Genomic DNA, 22,324 nt, shown 5'->3' on the forward strand with positions numbered 1-22,324 from the left:
CAGATCGGATCTATCTTTGCGAGAGAGAGAGAGAGAGAGAGAGAGAGAGAGAGAGAGAGAGAGAGAAAGAGAGAGGGGGGGTGAAGGCCGGTCGTTAAAAAGGATTTCCCTACGATATATCTTCATTTACGCGCAATAAATAACTTACGTGTCTGCGCGTGTCGCACCGCTCTGTCGAAAAAATTGTCAACGCGATGGTCGGTTTACTTTTTCGCCGCCTTTTGGTGTCATTGAACGTCCTCCGGAGAGAACGTATAAAGGAATGATGGATTACGGAGCTAATTTTTACTTTTCTTACACTTTCTCATTCTATTTTGCAGTTTCTATTGTCTGAGTCGAGCTTTTCAATATCTTTCAAACTTGAATCAAATTCATAAAAGATAGTTACAACTCTGGGGGGGAGAAGAAAAAGGTATTCTATAATTAAAATAAAAATATTTATGTATAGGTATGAGTATTTATGGGTTCTTTTTAGCAAAAGATATAACTGAAACGTTAAATTCTCGTTGTCTGTCAATGTTAAATAAAGATGAAGTAAACTGTGTTACTGTTATTTTATTTGTGTCTCTGTGTTGGGAAGCACTCTATAGCTGCTCAATAGGATTAAAATATCTACCAGGTAGCAAATATACGTCACAGATTTTGTCTTTTGGTCGTTTATTGTCCTATTGACAACATTGACTGACGTTTTCAAGAAAATGACGATCAAAAGCACTCGGAAAAAAAAGTTTACGATGTGTTTATAAACCGTCACTCATTTTAAATCATACTTATCTTTGCTTGACTTATTCTGTGATCAAATGTTATGTTTCAAGTATAATCTATGATGAACACTGAATGTTAATGGAGATATATGTATAACTGATCAATGAATTATCAAAAGGACAAAGGGTGTATAGTTAAAAACTATACTTTTTTTCGTAAATGACTACGAATTACTTTTTATTCATTGACATACGAAATGATAATTTTTGATTACTTGTTTGAATAAGAAAACGACTAAAGAGAGCCAGTATATTAACATATTTATTTTATTGTAATCAATAATCATCATTACATATATCTAATTTAAATGATAATATGTTACTGTGATAATAATCGTTGGGAATATTATGTTTGTTTCACGTCATTATTTGATTGATATCAAATGATGAAAAATGATCTTAAATCGATATTATAATGATGATACTTTACTATAATTTGGATAATCACAATTTCGCACAAAGTTCCCCCATTGGGAATTTTATTTGCAATTGTTATTACATTCAAAATAAACTACAAATACAATCAATAAAACAACAAATATATTCAACAAATAGAAAACTAACAATAATTAAAGAAAAAATTGTCTCAATTTAATTGTCTAATTGTCTAGATTTTGACAAAACAATAAATAACCCAATAAACATCAATTAAAAGTAAAAGCAATACAAATTAATATAATTTCACACTCACAATGAAACTTCCTTTTATAAAATTTTGTTACTTTCATTAATAACATTGAACATTTACTTTGATAATTAAAAAAGTAAAGTACTAAATGTATTATTTAAATATAGGGCTCGGTTTTACTTCAAATAAATTTATTAAAAATATATAGTTTGAACAAAGAAAAAATTAAAACGTTATTTAGCATTTATTATTTTAAATAACTTCTTCTGATCTATTTCTTATATTTTAATATTTTAAATACGTTTTTGAAACTTATTTTATATTTTTTATTTTAAATAAATTATATTAGTTTTTTATCGATTTTGTATTTTAAATAATTTTCTGGAAGCTATTTTATATTTTTTATTTTAAATAAATTGTATCAATTATGTTACCGATCCTTCAGTAAAAGTGACGATTATTAGTTAAATTATAGTATATTTATAATAAAGTATAGTATGTGTAGGGCACAAGATATACCCACATATGATCCATGTTTCAATTTTCCATCTGTGGTTCGCGAAGGGTTAATACTATTAAATATTAATTATAGGCTATCGTTATAACAAAATTTAAATTTTATACTTATAAATGTATATTCATATATTCAAATAAACAAAATTATGAAAATATTTTGTATTTATTATTTGAAACATTTATTTAAACCATATATTTCTTATTTTATTTTCTTAGTTTTTGAAATTTATTTTATATTTTTTTATTTTAAATAAGTCATATCAGTTATTTTACCGAGCCCTGGTTATTTAATACCACACGTGTTAGTCTCCTGTATTATATTAAAACATTAAAATGACACTTATATAATAATACTGTTTAGCAAGAGGTAATCTTCTCAGGGCACAAACATACTCTCCAGTGACGTTCATAAATAACAAGCATCTCCAACGCGAAACGGGGTATGAGAAGGAAAGGAAAGGGTAAACGTGGGTCCGCGGGAGAGTAAGAGACACCGAGTTGCTCAAGTCACATCACTACCGGCCGTTTGATAAGACCGATAAAGCGCATAAAGAATGCTTGTCCCCGCGTTTCCCCCTGCCCCCTTCTCGTTGGTATCTTAATGTCCATGCGGCCGACCTGTCTTCCTTTCGCTCTCTTACTGTTAATCTTCCTCCCTCCTCACCCTTACACTCCTCACCCCCCCCCCCCTTTCCACTCGGGCCTCTCTTCGTCGATGCTATAAATTATGCGACTGCAACATGCGCGCAGCTGCGCCGATGCCTCGAGAACGATCTTCTCGATCCTCTCCCGGTGTCGTACCGGTGGTCCAAGATCGAGAAAATCGACGCTGAACCGGATTAGGGAGGAGATTAGAGCCGGATTAGAGAGGTGGGTGAGCCGAGAGTTTGGATATGAAATACGTTACCGCGGAATTTCATACCACGCAACATATCAGATCACTACATACATCGTATTCTAAAACGTTTCCTTTCATTGGACAGAACGTTCTACCAGAATGTGCGCTCTCATATGTGTAGATTGTCAATGAGATTTGCAAACATAGCGCGAATTTTATTTTAGAAGACAGAAAGAAAATGAGGGAGGAAAAGAGAAAGAAAAAAAGTTGTTTGCAGTATGTTTATTTTTGCGAAAATGATAAGCAATCAAATAATTGGATTAAGTGTGTTGATGTTTAAGTCTTAAGAACTAAGTGTAAATATTTTTAAATATCTATATCAAACATACTTAATCCAATTTGATTGCTTATCATTTTCACAAAAATAAACATACCGTAGACTTTTTTTCAATCAAAATGCCAGACATTAAAAATATATATTAAACAAACGTATTTTACTAATAAAAAAAATTTTAAGCTTTTACAACTAATATCCATAAATACCAATATTTGTAAATATTCATAAATATTAAAAATCAAATATCTTGATTTTTATACCTATATATATATATATATATATATATAATTTATCTATGACATTTTCTTTTTGGCATTCAGATATTTATGCTTTTACAATCATTCGATTCGCGCCATAGCGAGATGGCAACGTAAACAAACATAATAGAAGCGGAGAATTACTCGAATCTTTTGTACTTGAAAAACGGACGACAGGTATTTCAAGTGTTACACGCGTGGAAACGAACACGCCCCGTTTGGGTTTTCCACAGATGACAGGTGTTATAATGCCACCGTGAAAAGTCTCGGGGCAGCTGCCATTTTATTGGGGTCGACGACGTGTCGAAAAAACATTTTACGATACGAGTGGTTGAACAGTAGATTCTGAACGAGAGAATTTTCGGTTATGCTCATTTATAGTTCAATCGACACACCACTGGTTCTCGATTGCACTCTATATACTATATGTAACTCGTCGAACTCTGGGATAAAAATCATAAATTCCGAGTTAGAAATACCTAAGCGATTATACAGAATTTATTGTAAATTTTACATTTCTCAGAAATACAATATATAATATTTACATATAATTAAAGGTGTACGTTGTATTGGAATTATACATTCGTTCATTCTGCCAATAAACACAATCAATCAACTTTAATATTTCCATCTAATCCATAAATAAATAATTTTCTTTTGTTTTCATTTGATTAATAAGGTTGTTCCAATAACTGAATTAATAAGAAGGTATGATGAGTTCTGTATTATTATTGATTATTAATTAGTAGTATTACAAGAGGATTAATATCTATAATACATTGTTTTGTTGATAATAAGAAACATTATTATATAATTCTAAAAAATTCAATAATCCTAAAAAAGGACACTTAAGTTTATTAATTTATATCAATAATTGTGTGAACTTTTAATAAAATACATTTTTTTAATGTTCTTTTATTTTTCACAATCACGTAAAAAAATACATACATATGTTTAAGTATAAATGCAATATTTTAAAAAGTTTAAAAACGTAGATACTATGTCTACTCTAGATGATAAAAAGATAAATGAAAACATAACTGTGTAAAACATATCCCTGTAAAACTTAAAAGAAATAATTTATTGCGCAATAATTTACAACGAAAAATCGAAACTGTATGTTTTATCACTTACTTTGATACAAAATATTTATAATAATTTCTTTTTAATTTAGCATTTTCTTTGACTAAAAATTGCCTCCAATATAAATTATCCTGGTTGTGTGAATTTTATTTCGAGAGGGCCAGTTGACCGAGAAATAAAATAAATAAGTAAACAAATATCATCGGGAAGATATCGTTGATGTTTGCGTGCATTTTCGTCGGCGTTGTGCGCACTCACTCATTCGGTCGAGTGCATCGAACGCGTCGCAGAATCGCATCGACGATGATGCACTCCTCCTCGCGAGGTATATGTACGTCAGGAAGAAGTGTGGCGCAACGTCACGCTCTTCACTCTTTTGAGGGGCTGCGCATCGGGCTGAAGTCTGATTGATATACGGACTGTTAAGTGTTTGCAATAACCGACGTTTATATCTACCTCTAATATATCCAGCCATAAATAACTGGCCACTTCGAAGTCCGCCCGCGAAAGCCATGCCCTCGAGAAATCGAACAAGCCAACAGCGCGAACGTCGAGTTCCTCTTTGTTTTGTGTCTCTTTTTGCTGTATTTGCGAACTAACACTGACTCGCGCAGATGAAAACAAAACGAGCGTTTCGAACGTAAAGCTGTGAATTATGTATCACTAAAAGTCTGAAATCCTGAAAGATTAGAGCTCATCGATTTTCAGGAACCTGGGAAATAATAGGAAATGTTTTCGATGTTTTTCATGTTCCTGAAGTCTATTCTACAATGTGCTTTTTGTTTCCTATTTCTTTATGCTTTTCATCTCTTGCTTATTTTTTTCTTTTTACAGTCATTTTATCGAAAATTATATTTTTTGCCACGTGTTTCTTGTTTCTTTCAAAGTTCGTTAACTTTTATCTCGGGTGATAAAAAATGAGAATTCAGGTAAAGAGGCAAGATGTGAGCAATATCAAAAAGCACATTGTAGAATAGACCTGAATCTTTGAACGAATGGAATTTAATTTTTGGAACTGTTTGATTTTCGAGATTAGCGGGGAAGTGCTGCAAGAAACAACAATTCTGCAATGAAGTTAGAAGGAAGGTGAGCGGAGAATGACAGCTGGCTTCGAGGCTCACAGGTGCGTGCCAAAAGGATCTTTTAAGGAAGACCGATCTCCAAGGTTCGAAAAACGGCACAAAAGGGCGTGTCGACCCGTTGAGCGGGATAAACGAATGATTTCACACAAATTAACAAAGCATGATCGCCCATTTAAAAGAATTTGCCCAACGAGGAATCAGTAAGCTCGTGCGCCATTGTATTGCCGGAAAAGCCAAAGAGATGAGGATCACTTTCTGAATAATAGCTTGTCATTTTGCCGATTAAATGAAAACCAAAATCCTCGTGCCACTCTATTGGCGCAAAAGCCAAATAGATGAAGGGCACTCTCTAAACAAACATTTGTTGTTGTTATTTTGCCGATTGAACTTAACCAAAATCTTTTGTACTGTCTGGTTATTTTGTCGTTTATTATATGCTGTTTATTTGTGACAAAGTTTGAGAACTCAAGAAATTTGCAGAAATGCCCCTAAATTTCAAATTTGCAAAAATTTAATTTATGCAAATATTAAAAAGTTCAAACTTTCATAGATAAGTAATATTCGTCAAAAAATATGTGAATAATTTAAAAATGTAATATATAAATATAGTACATAAAATGAATTACAATTCTTTCCAAAGTTTCAAATCTTTAAACGCTTATAAAATTTGAAATTGTTTTAATTATAAAATTTTTCTTAAATTGAGAAATTTTTTTATAAAATTTAAACATATATCTAATATTTCTTTCCAAAAGCTAACTAGGTTATAGTCACATCACTGATACGTTTTGTTTTTACGTAGAAGTGTGCGGCTGGAGATGTCGAGGTTGGGTTAACTAATTTGATGTTTTATCAATCACGAGCTGCCATGTCGGCGGTTTCATTGCGACGGGGATTTTTCTGGTATGATGGATGAATCCTAGGAGTCTGTAATATGAAACGGATGGGGTGCAGGACACACGTCCTGTCGCGTACGGGCTGATCGCATTGTTTATGAGATTTTTATGGAGATGAAATATTGGGTAAAGCACGCACCCCCTCGCAACGATAAGCCGGATGATAAAACGCCGTGAAAACGTCCCATTTTTTTCACTTGTGAGCTCCACAATTAGTCGCAGATCTATCACGGAAAGAACGATTTTGCTGAAGTATTTAAAAATTTATCTAGATACAGATCTGAAAATAATTTTGTTAGACTACCAAAATGATTACGTATAATTGGAAATTCAAACATGATATATGTATAATGTTACAAAAAGTTTTGGCATTCCAGTAACCGATTTTAAGTACCTTATATAGCTATTTTGATGGCTCAACAAAATTTTTTTCAGAAAAAAAATGTAGTATTAAATAACCTTTTTTAATTCAAGTTCTCGGCATCTAGGGCGTCACTTCCAATATTGTTATTAAAAATTTTTTACTTACCAAAGCAAAAATTCAATAGAGACATGTGAATCATATTCTTGTTTTAACTAAGCTTCGTAATATCAAAACGCAAGTAATTAAAAGATTTTTTTGTTTTGTTTTACATCTTTGCGTTTATTTTAATATCTGAATATGGCTGAAAAAAAATAGTGTAGCCGAAACATGTAATATTAAGAATTATATTGTCCAAATTTAATTATAGTGTATTTAAGTCTTGATTTATCTCTTTTTGCGATTGAATCTTATATGCCTTTTTAGTGTTATATTGTTATTAACTCTATTGTATTTAGGACACGCAGGAAATCTCGACTAAGATGTTAAAAATCTTTTTTTTTTTGTAGAAATTTTCCTACAGAAAAGGCAAGTAATATCTTTATTTCATTAGAATTGTCAGGTGAGGAAATTTTTTAGATGGTTTGCTGATGGCCTTTTTCAAGCAACAAATATCAAATTTTCAATAGTCTGTCATTCTTCTATGGATCAATATTAATCGCAAAGGATCAAAATGGGCAAAACTTTTTCTTAAAATTATATTTTGATAATAATTTAGTGAACAGAATCGTAGGTATTCTATATTCAAAAAATTATAGAAACTATTATTTTCGTTCTCCTGCATTTTTTAAATAGTGTAATAATTGGCTATCTTTAGAGAGCAAAATAACATATTACTAAAAGCAATAACTATATTGATCTAACTATATATTAACCCTTTTTTTTATGTGACTCACGTGCTTGATATATAAATTACCTAGATGTATAAAATATCGAACGTTTTTATGCCCCTTCTGATCTCATTTCTTACAAATAGCTATATTCTCAAAAAATCGTACGAGGGTAGATCGAGCTCGGAATATTGCCGCTTTTCCCACAATAATAGTGCACGTGAGCTCGTAGCAGGGTGTAGAACCTATTTTTTTACAAGTATCCCTTACACGTCAGATCAGCTCTCGTCAATGAATCATGTTACTTTACACGGTGGATTTAATCATCAAGCAGCTTGCGTTACACAAAACAGTATTGTATGCCTTTTCTTTCTTTTATTTTCATTTAAATTTTCCTTTAGATTTACTATCAACAAAAAAATTATTTACCGCTCACTAAACAATAATGATTTTTATACGCTTTGATAATATTTGATAAGATTTATGGATTTTATTTGCCAATTGTGTCACGCTATCAATTTTAAAATATAAAGTTTTGTAAATAAATGTAAAAATTTATACAATTAGATGAAGATTGATAGTTCGTTTTTATTATTAATTAATTAAGAGCACAAAATTTAGGAGAAATGAATAATTAAAAAATTAAAAATATTAATCACTATTTTCAAGTTTCAATCTCGTCTGAGAAACGAAGTGATTTCGAATGTTCCGAGCATTCGACCCAACGAGGGAGAACATCCGATTTTCGGATAAACCCAATATTTCATGTGTCGTACGACAAAGATTTCACAATTTGCTGATTGGTTGTAGGACAGAGAAATTCGAGAACCTTTCTCTCCTGCAGCCAATCAATAAGCTTAAAAAGCCTTGTTGTACGACACATGAAATGCCAGCCTAAAGACTGAATTCAGCTAAATCTGAAATAATAGGCGATCGGAGCCGGCAATTGGGCCGTGCCGGATTTCAAAGCTGGCAGCGGAAACGTGACGCACGCTTCGAAGTCGCGAATCTATCTTCGAATCCGATGTGCTTCTCGCTTAATTAATAGCCTTATAGGATCGCGTTGAAGGAACCTCCTGGACCTCGTGGAACTACAGTCTGTCGGCAAAAGGACACGTGTGCGCCACGTGTCGGTAAGAGGATATCCGTCCGCACCGTCCTAAGAGGATGCTTTCGATATAGGAGAAAGAGGGAGAAATCGTGAGGGAACGAAGAATCGTCACCATTGCCCACGAATCTCAGGTGCCTTTTCGGTCATAATCAAATGAGCTTCTTAGCAATAGAGATCTACCCTTAATAGCCCGTTTACAGCCAATAGAAATCCCGATTTCACAAATTTTAGGACCGTATCTAGTCATGATTTAACCTAAGAATCGGATTTGAGCTATAAAATCAATCTTTCATTTTAAAAACGCTTCTCAAACCACGATTGAATAAATACGATTGGTTTAAACTTTAGTTCAAACCTAGTTTACTTGAAATAAGGACCACTCGCGGATCACTACGACTGTGAATGGACGTCAGAGTTTCAAAAAACTTTAAAATGAAACGTGTTTTAAACGAAACATGTTTATATCCTCTTCAAATATATTTTCTGTGAATTTAAAAAATGTTTCCACGCGGAGAAAAATGTTTGGTTGAATTAACTGGAATTCTGGTGAAATTCTTGTGTGTGTGTGATACTGGAATTCTAGTTGAAATAACTAACACTCAGAATTTCCTGGTTAAATTTATTAGAATTTTAATAGATTTTACTAAGAAATCTGGTAGATTTAATTAGAATTCTGGGTTTATTTTCCACCATATCGAGATTTTCGCATAATTTTTTGAAATTCCTTCGAAATGCTTAAATCTTAAAAATACTCGGTGCTTTTCATGAATTTCTACAATTTCGGTATCCCTCGAAATGATTGGATGTCGTAAATTCTCTCATATAATGAAAAAAGGAAACTCTAACCTAACCCTAACCCTAAAAAAATATTTTTGTAAATTTCCGAAGCACCTTAGACCTCAGAAATCAATTCAAGTTCTTTGAACTTTTTCCCTCGGATTTTTTCATTCTTTTCGTCGAAGCAGGAGCTGCTTGCAAAAAAAAAAGAAAGGGATCCAAGACATCGTGCATACTAATTTCTCGCAAACTGCCGGTCGGCGCGTCGAGTTTGTGTCGACGCGAGTGGCCCGACGAGATTTCCAATTTTTTTCGCCGCCGCGCCGTTTTGTCCGAGCCCTCGCGAACACACGGCCTGCAAAAGCATCGCAGCTCACCGCACAGTTTATTGCGATTGCAGGACCCGGCGCATACGAATCGCGCGCATTAAGTCCCGCGAATATAGACGCGCGCAGAGTTCATTCTCGAGAACACTCGTAGACGGAAATCAGCGCGGCGGTCTCGTCCGAGCGAGATTTTGCATTGGGACGGCGCCAGACGAAGCGCCGCTTTCGCATCGATAATTCTCGAGGAGCTCTTTGCGAACGATGCATATAATGCACGTTGGAGAATTGATTTACGCTTCAGGCAATCGAGCCAAACGATCGAACGGTCCAGTTTTCGAATATATATAGATATCGAAAACGAAACGTTATCGTATTTTGACTCATTACTGTATGAATAAATTAACCCTTCGGTTTGTATTAAAAAAAAAACGTAAAAATGAATATATTATAATAAATTGTTTTCGATCAAAAAAACGCCAAACATTAAGAAATATAATCATAACAAGTGAAGAAATATAATGATAACAAATGAATGTATCTGTTTCGTGTAATTGAAATTGTAAAGATTTATGGGTTAATTAGTGAAATTAGACTGAAAGTGTGAGAGATTGCGGGAAGGTGTTATAAAATGGATTAGATGTGATTTTACGATTTATTCTGGGAAAAAACCAATAAAGGCTGGTTAAACGATCATTGCAGGTAAAAGTTTTTCTGAGAATTTTTCGGAATTTTTATGTAAATTCCAGATTTTCTCAGAATTTTCAAATAGTTTTGTAACTTTTTAGATAATTTCTCAGATTTTTAAATATAAATTAAAACACTTTTTAGAAGTCAATAGCTTTTCTGAAATACTTTAAGATTTTTTAGATTTGTCATTCTATAATCCCTGAAATCTTATAAAAAATTAAAAAAATAGTTTTTCAGAAATTATAGTATGAGAAATCTCAGAATATTTTAAAATTTACATATATAAAAAATTCTAAGAAAAAATGTAGACTTTCTCAATATTTTTAAAAGGTGTTCCAATTAGTTAAAATTTCGAGAAAAATTTTCATCAAAGATATACATCGGTATCGTCACCTTCGAATAGTTGAGAAGAAGAAAATCGTGACTATTTATTTTGATGAGATATGACATGTAAGCAACTGATCGATAGAAAAAATAATCGATACGAAATACACATGTAAACTGAATTAATAACGAGCATGAAAAGTCTGAACATAATATCTGCAATGAATAATAAGTCTAAAATATAAGAATAATATACATGAACTTAATCCGAATAATATCTGCATTAATAAAAAGAATTAATCCACAAAATAAAAAAAATTCAGGTATGCTATACTGAGAGCAACACCGAAGGGATAATATATAAAAAAACATTGTAAACTGAGAAATGAATAAAATTTTTGCGCTTGAAAATCAAGCGAGGGAGCATTTTAGAGAGAGAGAGAAGGAGAGAAGGAGCTCTTTAGAATCATTCCGTCAGTCGGTCCAGCTCCCTTGTAAATCTCGTCGAGCAGGCACGTGTTACCGCGGAACACGTGCCTCCCCGACAACGAATCACCCAGCTCTCATAATCCATGCAGGGCTCATTGATCGGCACGCGCTGCTGCTCCGACCTGGAAATCTCGCCAATGAAGTGACCGCGTTAGGCGAGATGCGAGTCGCCCGATTGATGTATTATTATACAAATAATAACATATAGAACAATTGATTTCTCTCTTTTACAAGTTTTCGGTTGTTTCATGACTTCCAAGATGAGCAATCAAAATTATCGCGCAAATTAATTTGTTAGAACAAAATAAAAATTTTGCGCAATTTAGAATGTAACGTTGCATTATTTATACGTATATTACAACGCGGATCATAGAGTTTCAAGTATTAATTGAACTATTAAATTATTTACTAACAGCACCAATAATAGTTTCTGAAATAAATAAATTATATGTAAGATTAAGATCCGTTTCTAAATTAATGCAATAGCTTGAGAATAAATCAAGTTCTAAAATCCAAGACTTTTTATCATAGATATTTCTCTCGTCTGCACTTCAATGCTTTAATCTCTGTATTTTTCTATGCTTTTACTCACTTTTTATGTTTTTCTAGTCTTTATATTTTTCTGTGCTTTTAATTTAGAAAACACATAAAACGTATATATTTTCTAAATTATAAGTATAGAAAGAGTTCAGATACACACAGAGAATATTAAGCCATCTTAAAAATTTTCAAATGTCTAAAAAAATTGTTAGAAAGATGTCTTTAAGACGTCTTATGACCTGATTTTGAACAAGCGGTCTCTGGGATCTTTTATAGATATGCTTGTTGTCGGTAGTTTGCATTTCTTACAAGTATTTATAATGCCGTGCTACTTATAAGACTTGAGCCTTTCTTGGGTTGTTCAAGGATTAAACTGTGCAGCAACCGATCTGAAAAATCAGTAGAGTTTCACCTAACACTACAGAACATTAGTTGAGGGTTAATCGATTCATCCCTGGTGATCCTTCGGCACAGGCTCGAACTAAATCGCTTTTCCTCCTCGATCCCTCGGTTTCTAAAAGAGGTGCTCGTAAGGATCGACAGCAATAGCGCCAGTAGTGGCGACAGTGTGTAGCGTTCGCCTTGAATGAGCGTGTAATCCCCAAGTCCATTCAGTAGCACGCGTTTCCGATCGGTCAACTGTCTGGAACATTTTCTGTTCGTTGTTGCCACAATGGGCAAGCGGCGTTTCCTTGCCAGACTTTTACCAGTTCCTCGCCCATTGTGATGTCGTTGTCACCCCTACGTATTAACGCGTTTATATCTTTCGCCGCTCGTATAGAATTCTGCGTTCCTTAATGTATATATGCCTACTATATATATGTACTTAATTTATATAAATGTATTCAATTTATTTATCATATACAAATATACGTATAATATCTATAAACGTACACATTATAGCAAAACTGCATTTTATATGGAAGCTGTTTGATTTGAAAGGGAAAAAAGATAGGAATGTTAGTTTGATTTATGCATCAAAATTACATGAAAATTAACTTGAGTTTTTAAAATAAGGACTCATAGTTTTTATATGATAATTTTTTTATTCATAGATCCCAGCAATTTTATCCGACACTTTTACTTATAATATTTAGTTAATAATTTCAGACTTACAACATTTTAAATTCATATTCTGTTCAATTATTGATATACTGTTAACACAATACTAAAAAAATTTAATTTCTGATTCTCGCAAAAATATAGTTATTATTCTTAACAATGTTGATTTTCCGTATCGTACTTAAGCCTCTTATTCACTCACTCCTGTTATCTCAGATTATGACGTCATGAGCGAGAAAACACAATAGGAGGGTAGAAGTATGCACTTCAACTTTTGTCTGTAATCAAAATTTATCCAAAAAATCATAATAATTACATATAAATATTTTTCTTTTACAATTAGTAAAGATCTTATTCTATCGCTGCTTAAAATTGATTATTCACACAAAATTTAGTAGTCATTTTCAAAATTTTGATCACATTCAGAGCAAAGAATTTGACTTGAAGATGAAAAAGACACTTTATTTGATGAACATTTTTAGGAAAACTATATTTGGGAAATATGTCTTCTTATTCTACATTATAAATATAATTCAGATGAAAAGAATTAATATTCTCAAGTTTTAACATGGTTTACACTAAACTAATTTACTTTTAAATAAAGTAATTATTAAATCTAATAGCAATAGATAAAAAAAAATTGTTTTTAATTATATAAAGCCATTACATACTCATTATATGTATATTTATTAAAATCAGTAGCGGATACAGGAAGGGCGTAGGGGGTACGAAGATTTATGTCGCAATCGTCATTTAGGAATCAGGGATTCGATGTGCTTTAGTTCGTTTGTGCTCTGGACGCGAACGTTCGCTATCCGAACATTTATAAGGTCCAGTTCATTGTAACGCCTGTCGTGGACCCCGCGTGTAACCGGCCTGACCGCTCATTGTCGCGTTCCGCTTCTCTACACGCACAAAATTCGCGCGTGCCCGCGGCTTGCTGGCCGCAGACAATGGCGACAATGACCGCTGGGTGGACCATTTAGCTTACAAGCGACCTGAGAATAGTGACCAGCCGGACTGCGGAAAACGGGTGTCCTTTCCGCAGCTCAAGGTGCGACCTTTTAGGCGTCGAATTGCATTGCTTGCAGACGTTGATCCCTCTGTCAATCGATATATTGCTGTTAAACATAGAAATGTTTGGTTCATCAAAGCCTCGATTCGTAAATTTTACGTGCGTAATTTTTATAGATGTTTAGAAATTCTAGTTATCTAGCTTTAAAATCATTGCTTTTAAATTGTTCTAGTTATAAATTGAAATTGAAATTTCATTTAGAATATTAGAGTTTATGTGTGATCATTTTTCTGTTATAAGTATTTCCTTTATTGAATTTTAAAATACTTGAAAGGTTTTTTAAAATCTATTGATTATATAACAAAGAATCTATTCACTTTACTCAATTTCATTCAAGTTTGAAGTTTTCAAGAATTTATCTCAACATGAATTTATGTTTTTGATTTCCTGCGTCTGTATTATTGCTCCAGGCCGAAAAGCGTAAAGACCGACGTAAATTCAGCAAAAGCTCTTTCGACCAAAAGTGCAAGGATTTTAGTCAGAGACAAAACTGAAAAGCACCAAGGGCTCTCTTGAATCTGACCGCCACTTTCAATTTGGAAGCTGCTTTACGGTTTACCGCTCGTGAACCATTTTCGTCTGTAGAAGAGAATAATACTGAAAATAATAGAGAGAATTTCAAATGTCCAAGCATATTTCGAGCGTTCTACTTTGTGGCGGCAAATGCGTATAACAAAAGAATGATCTCGGTATTAATGTGAAAGCAGACAAACATTTTGAGGTGAATATATGATATGCGCAAAAATGACAACGTAGTTTATAAAAAAATTATAAGTTATATGCAAAAAGTTATAACAACCAGTTAATTTTTTATTTTGTTGTTCAGTATAGAAGCTTTAAATAATACATCTCTGGAAATTGGAACGCAAATCTATCGTGAGGCGAACGTTGTATATTAAATAATGATTGTTAAATATATTACCGCTCATTAATTTCAATACACCTCCAGATTCGTTGATTTCTTTGAAAAGGATGAACGTGATACGTGTGTTTTGCAAATTTGTAAACAATATGTATGAGTACAAAACATATTTATTTGCCTATATAAATCCATATTCATCACAAACGAGATTCTTTTTCATTACTTTCGAAAAATCGACGATTTGAGTAGTATATTAAAATTAATGAGCGATATAGTGTATGTGTTGACGAATCAGTTTCAAAACAGCATTATCGGCATGAATATCATAATATGATATCATAATATCGTGACCTTGCGTGTGTATTTTGTTTATTTCCAGAAATCAGATGTTATCCGGCTGTTCTGTTTCTTCAAAACTGCAATTTTCAACAGGATTTTTATATAAATAAATATAACGTGCATGCAAGCGCTGAAAGTGTTTATAACAACAGGTGGACTAATTTCTGTACAAAACACATGTATCACGTTCATCCTTTACACAGAACTCAACAAACCTGGGGATGTATTGAAATTAATGAGCGATAGTGTAATAATGATTATATAATAATTATTATTAAATAATAATTATTTAGTAATGATTTTCTTCCCTTTATTTTGTATTATTCTTCCTTAGTCGATGCTATGTTCAACACATCGTTACGCATTTCTACTTGCTGCAACGGCGCAGTTTGGATAGAATGTCGTTCCTCTCTGGAGAAGTTACTTTTCACCAATGATTCGCGTCTTGCAATAGAATTTAAATATACAGTCGCGATATGACAGGATCTCAAGGAGTTATCTAGGAGTGCATCCTATGCACGAGCACCACGGCGTCGACAGCTCACTTCGTCGACGTGTTTTTCTGCATTCCGTAGTGTTGGTCGGTTTCCTCTGTGAACATTCTCTGCTTAATCGCGCCGTGGAGGAAGACGACTGCGGGCAAGGATGATGGCGCGGGTCAAGCGGGACCCGCAAGCGCTGTTTTCGCGGATTCCATCATCGGGACACCGCGGCGGCATCGCATCAGGAATTTCTGATCGGAGAGCGACGGTTTCCGTCTACGTTGTAACAAAACCGGTTTCTCTTTATGACGGGATATCTACGGTTTCTTTCTCTCCCTCTTGGTCGGCCCGGAGTTCGTCTTTCCCACCTTTGCGTCGTTTTTTTTTTTTAGCAAAACGCAATTGTGATGAAGGGGTGAAGGATTTAAGCATTACGCTGGAATTGAAAAAAGAGTTGCTTTTCTATTGTGCATGTTGTCTCTCTGTAAGAAGTATATATGATTTTGTAAAAGCTTGAAAAGTTTCTCGTTTGAGAGCCACCAAAAAAGTTGTGATAACGAATGAGTGTAATTAAGGGAGGACGATATTCTGCAATATTTTTTGTATTGATAATGATTATTAAGTTAGAAAGAGGAAGTCAGTTGAGGATTTTACTGCAACAATAAGCTAATCCATAATGTAGCTGAATACTGAAAATGAATGAGCGACAGAACCTTCCATTGTCCTAATATAGGTTAGCATTGTTATCGCTGAGTATTTATTGGAATATATCCGATTTTATTTTTTGAACGTATCTTTAGAGTTTATTTTCTCCATTCTTACAAAATGGGTTAGCCCATTGTTGGTATAAGATCTTCAATGATAGTACCAATTCTTTTGACTGGGTGTATATCTAGACATTTTCCAAATACATGATTCCATTCTTCTCTGAATCCACGTAATGTTAAATAATTCGAAATATGTATGACTATCAATTTCAAAGTGTTATAAAAAATCTTTTTGAAAAATTTAAGAGAAATATTACTGTAGAGAGATACATTCGAGATCTCATTTCGCTTTTAAAATATGTGGTTTCTATAATAAACTTTGCATACAGTCATACAAAAAATTCATTATAAAATGTCGACGAAATTTTATCCCGAAGGAAACTTTCAACTAATCAGAAATTTCGCGTTTTTCAGCAGAGGAAAAGAAACATTTTTCCTTTTGTTGAGGAAGAAAAAATATTGTAATATTTCAACATGCACAATTTATGATTACCCTAGAGGTTACGACAATGCGAGGTACAGCGGCGCCGGCTTCCTTCTCCCTTGGTCTTCCTTCTGCCCTTCTGAAGCAAACCCGTTCGTCGGGAGTGAACGCTTCATCACGGCATTCACAGCGCGCGAGACGCAAAAGGGGTGGAACCCACGTATCGCGCAACGAGTGGGGTGACGTGGGAGTGGCCTCACGTAAGCCAGAGTCCGCCCCCTTGGCGACGTTGCCGCTGATCTCAGTTTCGTCGCCAGGCGGCGCTGCCAAACACCGAGACTGGACTCGACCTTGCCGGTACCCTCACTCCGTATCGCGGCTCCGGCTCGTCGGAACCGTTCGGACTTACCTTGGCGCAGCAGAGTCGTCCCTCGTCTCGTGCGCATCAAGCTCCGTTCGTCGTCGCGTTTCTTCACGGAGCACATGGTCCCGGAAGATCGCTCTATACTGGACGTTCCTCCGGGAGTAAAGGAACAATTACGAATGGGTGATCCTTCATCAGTGTGATCAGTGGGGGAATTGGTTGAGTGCGGGTACGCGAACGATTAATTTGGTTAATTTTTTTTTTATCGTCGCTCGTCGCAGTGCGCCGGGGCGATATGGAGTATGGACCGCGAAGTACAAATTGGATTGTCGATGATATCGGTAATAATAGTAACGGACTTCAGTGCTAATCTGTGAAGTGACATGGGTGTTACTTGCGTATGATTGTTCGTGGACTGTTGTCGACTTGGTTAAAGAATCGCGAGATGCACCCGTGAGGGCTCCTCCCTCGACTATTCTCAAAGGTGTCAAGGAGGGATTCAACCCCCACATTAGTGTCGTGATATCGGGAGTGTTGCGGGGGGAGGATAACGTAAGAGAGGAGAGGACGAGGGTGGACGAGCGTAGTAGAGGTGGAAGGAAGAGAAGACCCGAGTCACAGCGGACGCCATCTCCGCGTTATCGGCAAGCGGACCCCTCGGGACTCCCCCCCGAGTAACATCGGCGTCGCGCACCCTCAGCGGGAACTACCCCGCGACAGCGGCCACACTGATGGGAGTGTATGAGGAGCGCGCCCCTCCTACCACCGGCATGCACTGGGTGAGTGTCATCCCTGTGCCCGCGTTGCCCATTGGCCGCGCTCTGCACCAGCTGGTACACCCCGCCGGGGCGGAAGCTCCTCGCTCAGATTGCGAATCTGCGATAGCATCTTCGCGAACATTTCTCCTAATCGAATTCAAGATGGTGAATCTCGAACTGCTTACATTTTTACCAGTACTTATGAACCAACTTTTAAGAGCTTGCTCTTTAATTGATAATTTTAATCAATCCCAGTATCAGGATTCGTTTTGTGTAACGTCACGGGGTCACTTTTGATGATATGCATTGTGAGAATGTAGGAGTCATGAAATAAAAACTTATTTACAATGCTGTAAAAATATCAGAAGAATAAACACTTATTTAAATTATCTGCTAACATTTTTGTCGTGGCAAGGAAGGTCTAAAAATCAATGTCAATTGCACTTTTTGTTAGAGTTCTACAGCTGACTGAGTAAGATTGACTGTTTTTTTGCTATATATCTTTTTATCTTTCTATTTTTAAATATGCAAAGTTATGCAAATTATACGTATGCTTTACTTTAAGTAATAACTAAGTAGTGTTTATTTAAGAATGGAAAATATTCATATATTTTTTGTATAATTTGTTATTGAAAGTAATATATATATATATTGAATATTTTTTATAGTTTTATCTAATAATTATAAAAAATGGAAAAAAAATTGAGAGAAAAATTGTTCAATACAATAAAGGAACTTTTTACTTTGACTCCAAATGCACATTTTCTAATCTTCATAAATTGTTTGTGTCTCTAATTTTCCGAATTAATAACTTCTTTTTAAACTTTTAAGCAAGGATATAAATTCATTTGGGAAAACGTCGGGAAATAAATTTACTTAATTCACAATCAGTTACAAAATGTCTTTGCATAGCACAGAAGCTTAAAATAGATTATTTATATAGTTTCTGTATTAGTTGAACTATGTATACGTAGACAAATTTATGCCTAGAAACTTGTATAAGTAATGGCCACTCACGACTTGTAAAAGTGATAAATTTCTCTCTTGTCTTATATTAATAGTTTTCTCTTCCTTCTATAATTCCCGTCAGCTATATTTATAACACAGCCTGTGCATATTTTCTATTTTGTCACATAGTAGAATGCGTGCGCGACTGACATGAAATTACTTGTCAAATGACCACTTTTACAGAATGATGTATCTATATTGAAAGTCTACACAATTTTTTAAACAGCGTCAATGTTTAAAATCTGTTAATGTAGAATATTGTCCGAAAATATGATTAGCCGATGAAATCTGCAGCTTTACGTGATAGCTTTGCCAATACCGAACTGCAGTCTTCATTCCAAGTGAGAATATATGATTTTATACGAGCTTGGCTTAAAGAATGTAGATTTCGATGACAATACAGAATCTTTGCAGATATAAAAGTGATCTCTCTGACTTCGTGATTATAGGGTTTCATCATTATTATCATCAATATAGATGACTAAACCTTGGCCTCTTAGAAAAAAGTTCTATGTGAACTTTGACTTCCTCCTAGTTACAATCGTAATTTTCATAGAAAATTGTTGTAAGCATCTTGTGGTTCAATATTTACTCTGAGGGACCGTTTTTTTAAAGCTTATTTAGCACTGCTGTTATTTAGAACAAGAGCCGACGCTATCGGGATTTTTTATTTTTTCTAATTACATTAGGATTAAATTCATATTCTTCGGGTGTTTTATTAATTCTGGGATTTACGCGTTTCAAATTGTATTTAGTTTTATTTTAAATGTATTCACCGAACAGTTTATTCTACGGTTTACTACAAACTTTATGAACTTTGTCGCTGCAGTGTTGAAGAATCATAAAGAAAATATGACAGAACAGAACAAGTTGGACTTAGCTCGCACAGATACGATTCCGAAACGTGCGACGGGCGTTCTTCAAAGCAAACGACCATAAAATGTCTTAGATTTTATTTCGTAAACACTTTGTAATTAATAAACTACAGAAATTATATAAATTGACAAAGTTTGTAGTATTATTTTAAACGATATGTCATCAATGTTAGGAGATACTTCTATATTAATAGGTACCTACAAATCTTTTTGCAATAAGTTACGATTTAAATTAAAGTTTTTGTCGATTATATTAGTGTGAAATGTTAATTTACATAAAAATTGTGAGGAATGCAATAAATACAAACGAATCTGTTACTTTGAGAAGATAAATCTTCACGACTTTAATCACTAACTTTTTGAACTATTAAAATAGGTTTACGTTTTACGTTTGATATATATACTGAATTATTTATATATTTATCATTAATTGGCACATATCTTCTAGTTGGGAAGTAGAATTTAAAGCATAACTATATCGGAGATTGACATTTGGAAAGATTATCCAAAGGTCATAAGGTGCGTATCATACTGTGCCTGTGATGAATACGCAAAATGATTGATCTTATCTTCTGCGAAAATTTGATATGGTTCGTCAATCAACCCGCCAACAGATACTCGTTAATTAATATCAATATTATCAAGCTTTTTGAGATTAAAGAATAAAATCGCAAATAGAGGAATAAGACTGATCATAAACAATTACGTATTCAACCAAAAAAAAAAAATAATTTTAATATTAGCAGAAACCGCTAAATCTTAGAGGATTTTATTCTTATATACGGCCTCAGGAGGAATCTTCTGAAATCAAGAGGATAATATGTTAAGCACAATATTTTTACAGTTAGAGTACTTTTGTTTTCCATCTGCAGTAAAACTCTTGCTGTGTGTTCCTAATATAATTTACTTGTAAGAGGGCACTCCGCTTTCAGTAAATATATTCCTCTTCATACAAGAGGAAAACTGTTAGAATAATCTCCAATACATTTTTGATGAATAGTCCAGTGCATTGGAAGAGGAATACTCTTTCGGTAAAAGTTTCTACTTAGAATATGAGGTTACCGGAAATTTCACTTTATAATTAGATTTTTTTTTGGGTATTAGATTTTTATATTGGAATGTTCTCAGAAATACCGAATAAAATTCTGTCAAACTACAATCAATAATCTTTTGAAAATTTTTCATAGTATTAAAAATGTCTTATACTTGATCGTTTTGAACACAAAACTGTGATTGCTAACGATTAAGTGAGCTAATGTGAAAACTCGACAGACGATAATTATTCTGAAGTAACAGGATTACATGGCCAGGTGTGATAACATGGTCCACCTTCGAGTAACATTAATTTGCTCTTAATCAACCGGTCGAGGCCGTCGTAAGTAACGAGTACTGCTTGTAAACAAACGTAATTGATTGTCCCGTGTCGTCGATTAATTAAACTGACGCGTTAATCACGCGTACACCAATGGGAGAAGCGTAAAATAACATTGCTAAAGGAAATTAAGATTTTTTTCGTATAAATTTCAATATGAGTCATCAATAATTAATGTTTAATAAAAGAAACATCCAAACAAATACATTTATATAAAAAATACTTGTATGTTTTCTCGAAAGTCTTCCCCCCCCCACGAATTATTCATTTTTAATAATTATATGCTATATATATATTATAATGTTCTATTGAAACAACTAAATGGAATTTTAAAGCCTAAATTAAAGTTATATAAATATATTGTGCGTTTTAAAATTTAAATTTGATTTTTGGAGAGAGAGAGAGAGAGAGAGAGAGAGAGAGAGAGAGAGAGAGATGTAAAGTTTTCGAAAGTACACACCAAAAACGATACTCAAGGCTGTTTTAGTGGAGATTATTATCTGTGTTGCCAGGAAAATTTACAGGAATATTTTCTGCCTAATTCCATCTTAATAAGAATTCATTAACATAAAAAATTACAATATAAAGTTTCATATTATATATGTTTTAAATTTTTCATAACATCCTTTTTTTAAAAAAAAATTTTACAGTATAAATAAATTCGTATTATGGTATTACACAAAAGCAAATCAATAGATTTATTTATATTTATTAAACTTGTATAAACCAAATTAAATTAATAAGTAAAACTAATTTAGATTTAAATTAGTTGAATGAATTTATGCATTTTCATTAGCCATTAATCAAGACCGAAATATGAGAGTTGCAAGGACTGGTTTTGAGCTTACATTATGCATAAGTTATATCTCGATTTAAATATAGTTTTTGTTCGATATATGTAACTTAAGTAGAAATACGATTCTTCTTAAACTTGACATTTAAGATGTAAGATATCTTTTTGGTCTTGTATAATAATAAATGTGTTTCATGAGCTTCAAAAAGGGAGAAAGAGAGAACGAATAATACGCATATTTTGTACATATATGTCCATTCAACATTTCGCAGACGCTAACAAAAGTTCGCGGATCGG

At 33.7% G+C, this 22,324-nt stretch overlaps 2 protein-coding genes across 2 annotated transcripts in view; one reads left to right on the forward strand and one right to left on the reverse strand.

Annotated features, from left to right (window-relative positions):
- Positions 1-16,902: 16,902 nt before the first annotated feature.
- Positions 16,903-17,347, reverse strand: LOC108768694 (uncharacterized). Its single transcript, XM_018519223.1, has 2 exons — positions 17,267-17,347; positions 16,903-17,180 (listed from the first exon to the last, which is right to left on the reverse strand). Exons 1-2 carry the CDS (start codon positions 17,340-17,342, stop codon positions 16,903-16,905), a joined length of 354 nt encoding a protein of 117 aa, XP_018374725.1. The 5' UTR covers positions 17,343-17,347.
- A 592-nt stretch (positions 17,348-17,939) lies between these two features.
- The window catches only part of LOC108768700 (LIM/homeobox protein Lhx9), a 131,637-nt gene continuing 127,252 nt past the window's right edge, over positions 17,940-22,324 (forward strand). The window contains exon 1 of the mRNA XM_018519229.1: positions 17,940-18,000. Coding sequence (XP_018374731.1) covers positions 17,953-18,000 — 48 coding nt within the window. The 5' untranslated portion in view covers positions 17,940-17,952. The remainder of the gene's footprint in view (positions 18,001-22,324) is intronic.

The sequence above is a fragment of the Trachymyrmex cornetzi genome, unplaced genomic scaffold (assembly GCF_001594075.2).
Source record: "Trachymyrmex cornetzi isolate Tcor2-1 unplaced genomic scaffold, Tcor1.1 scaffold823, whole genome shotgun sequence".
In the NCBI taxonomy this organism is placed as follows: Eukaryota; Metazoa; Arthropoda; class Insecta; order Hymenoptera; family Formicidae; genus Trachymyrmex; species Trachymyrmex cornetzi.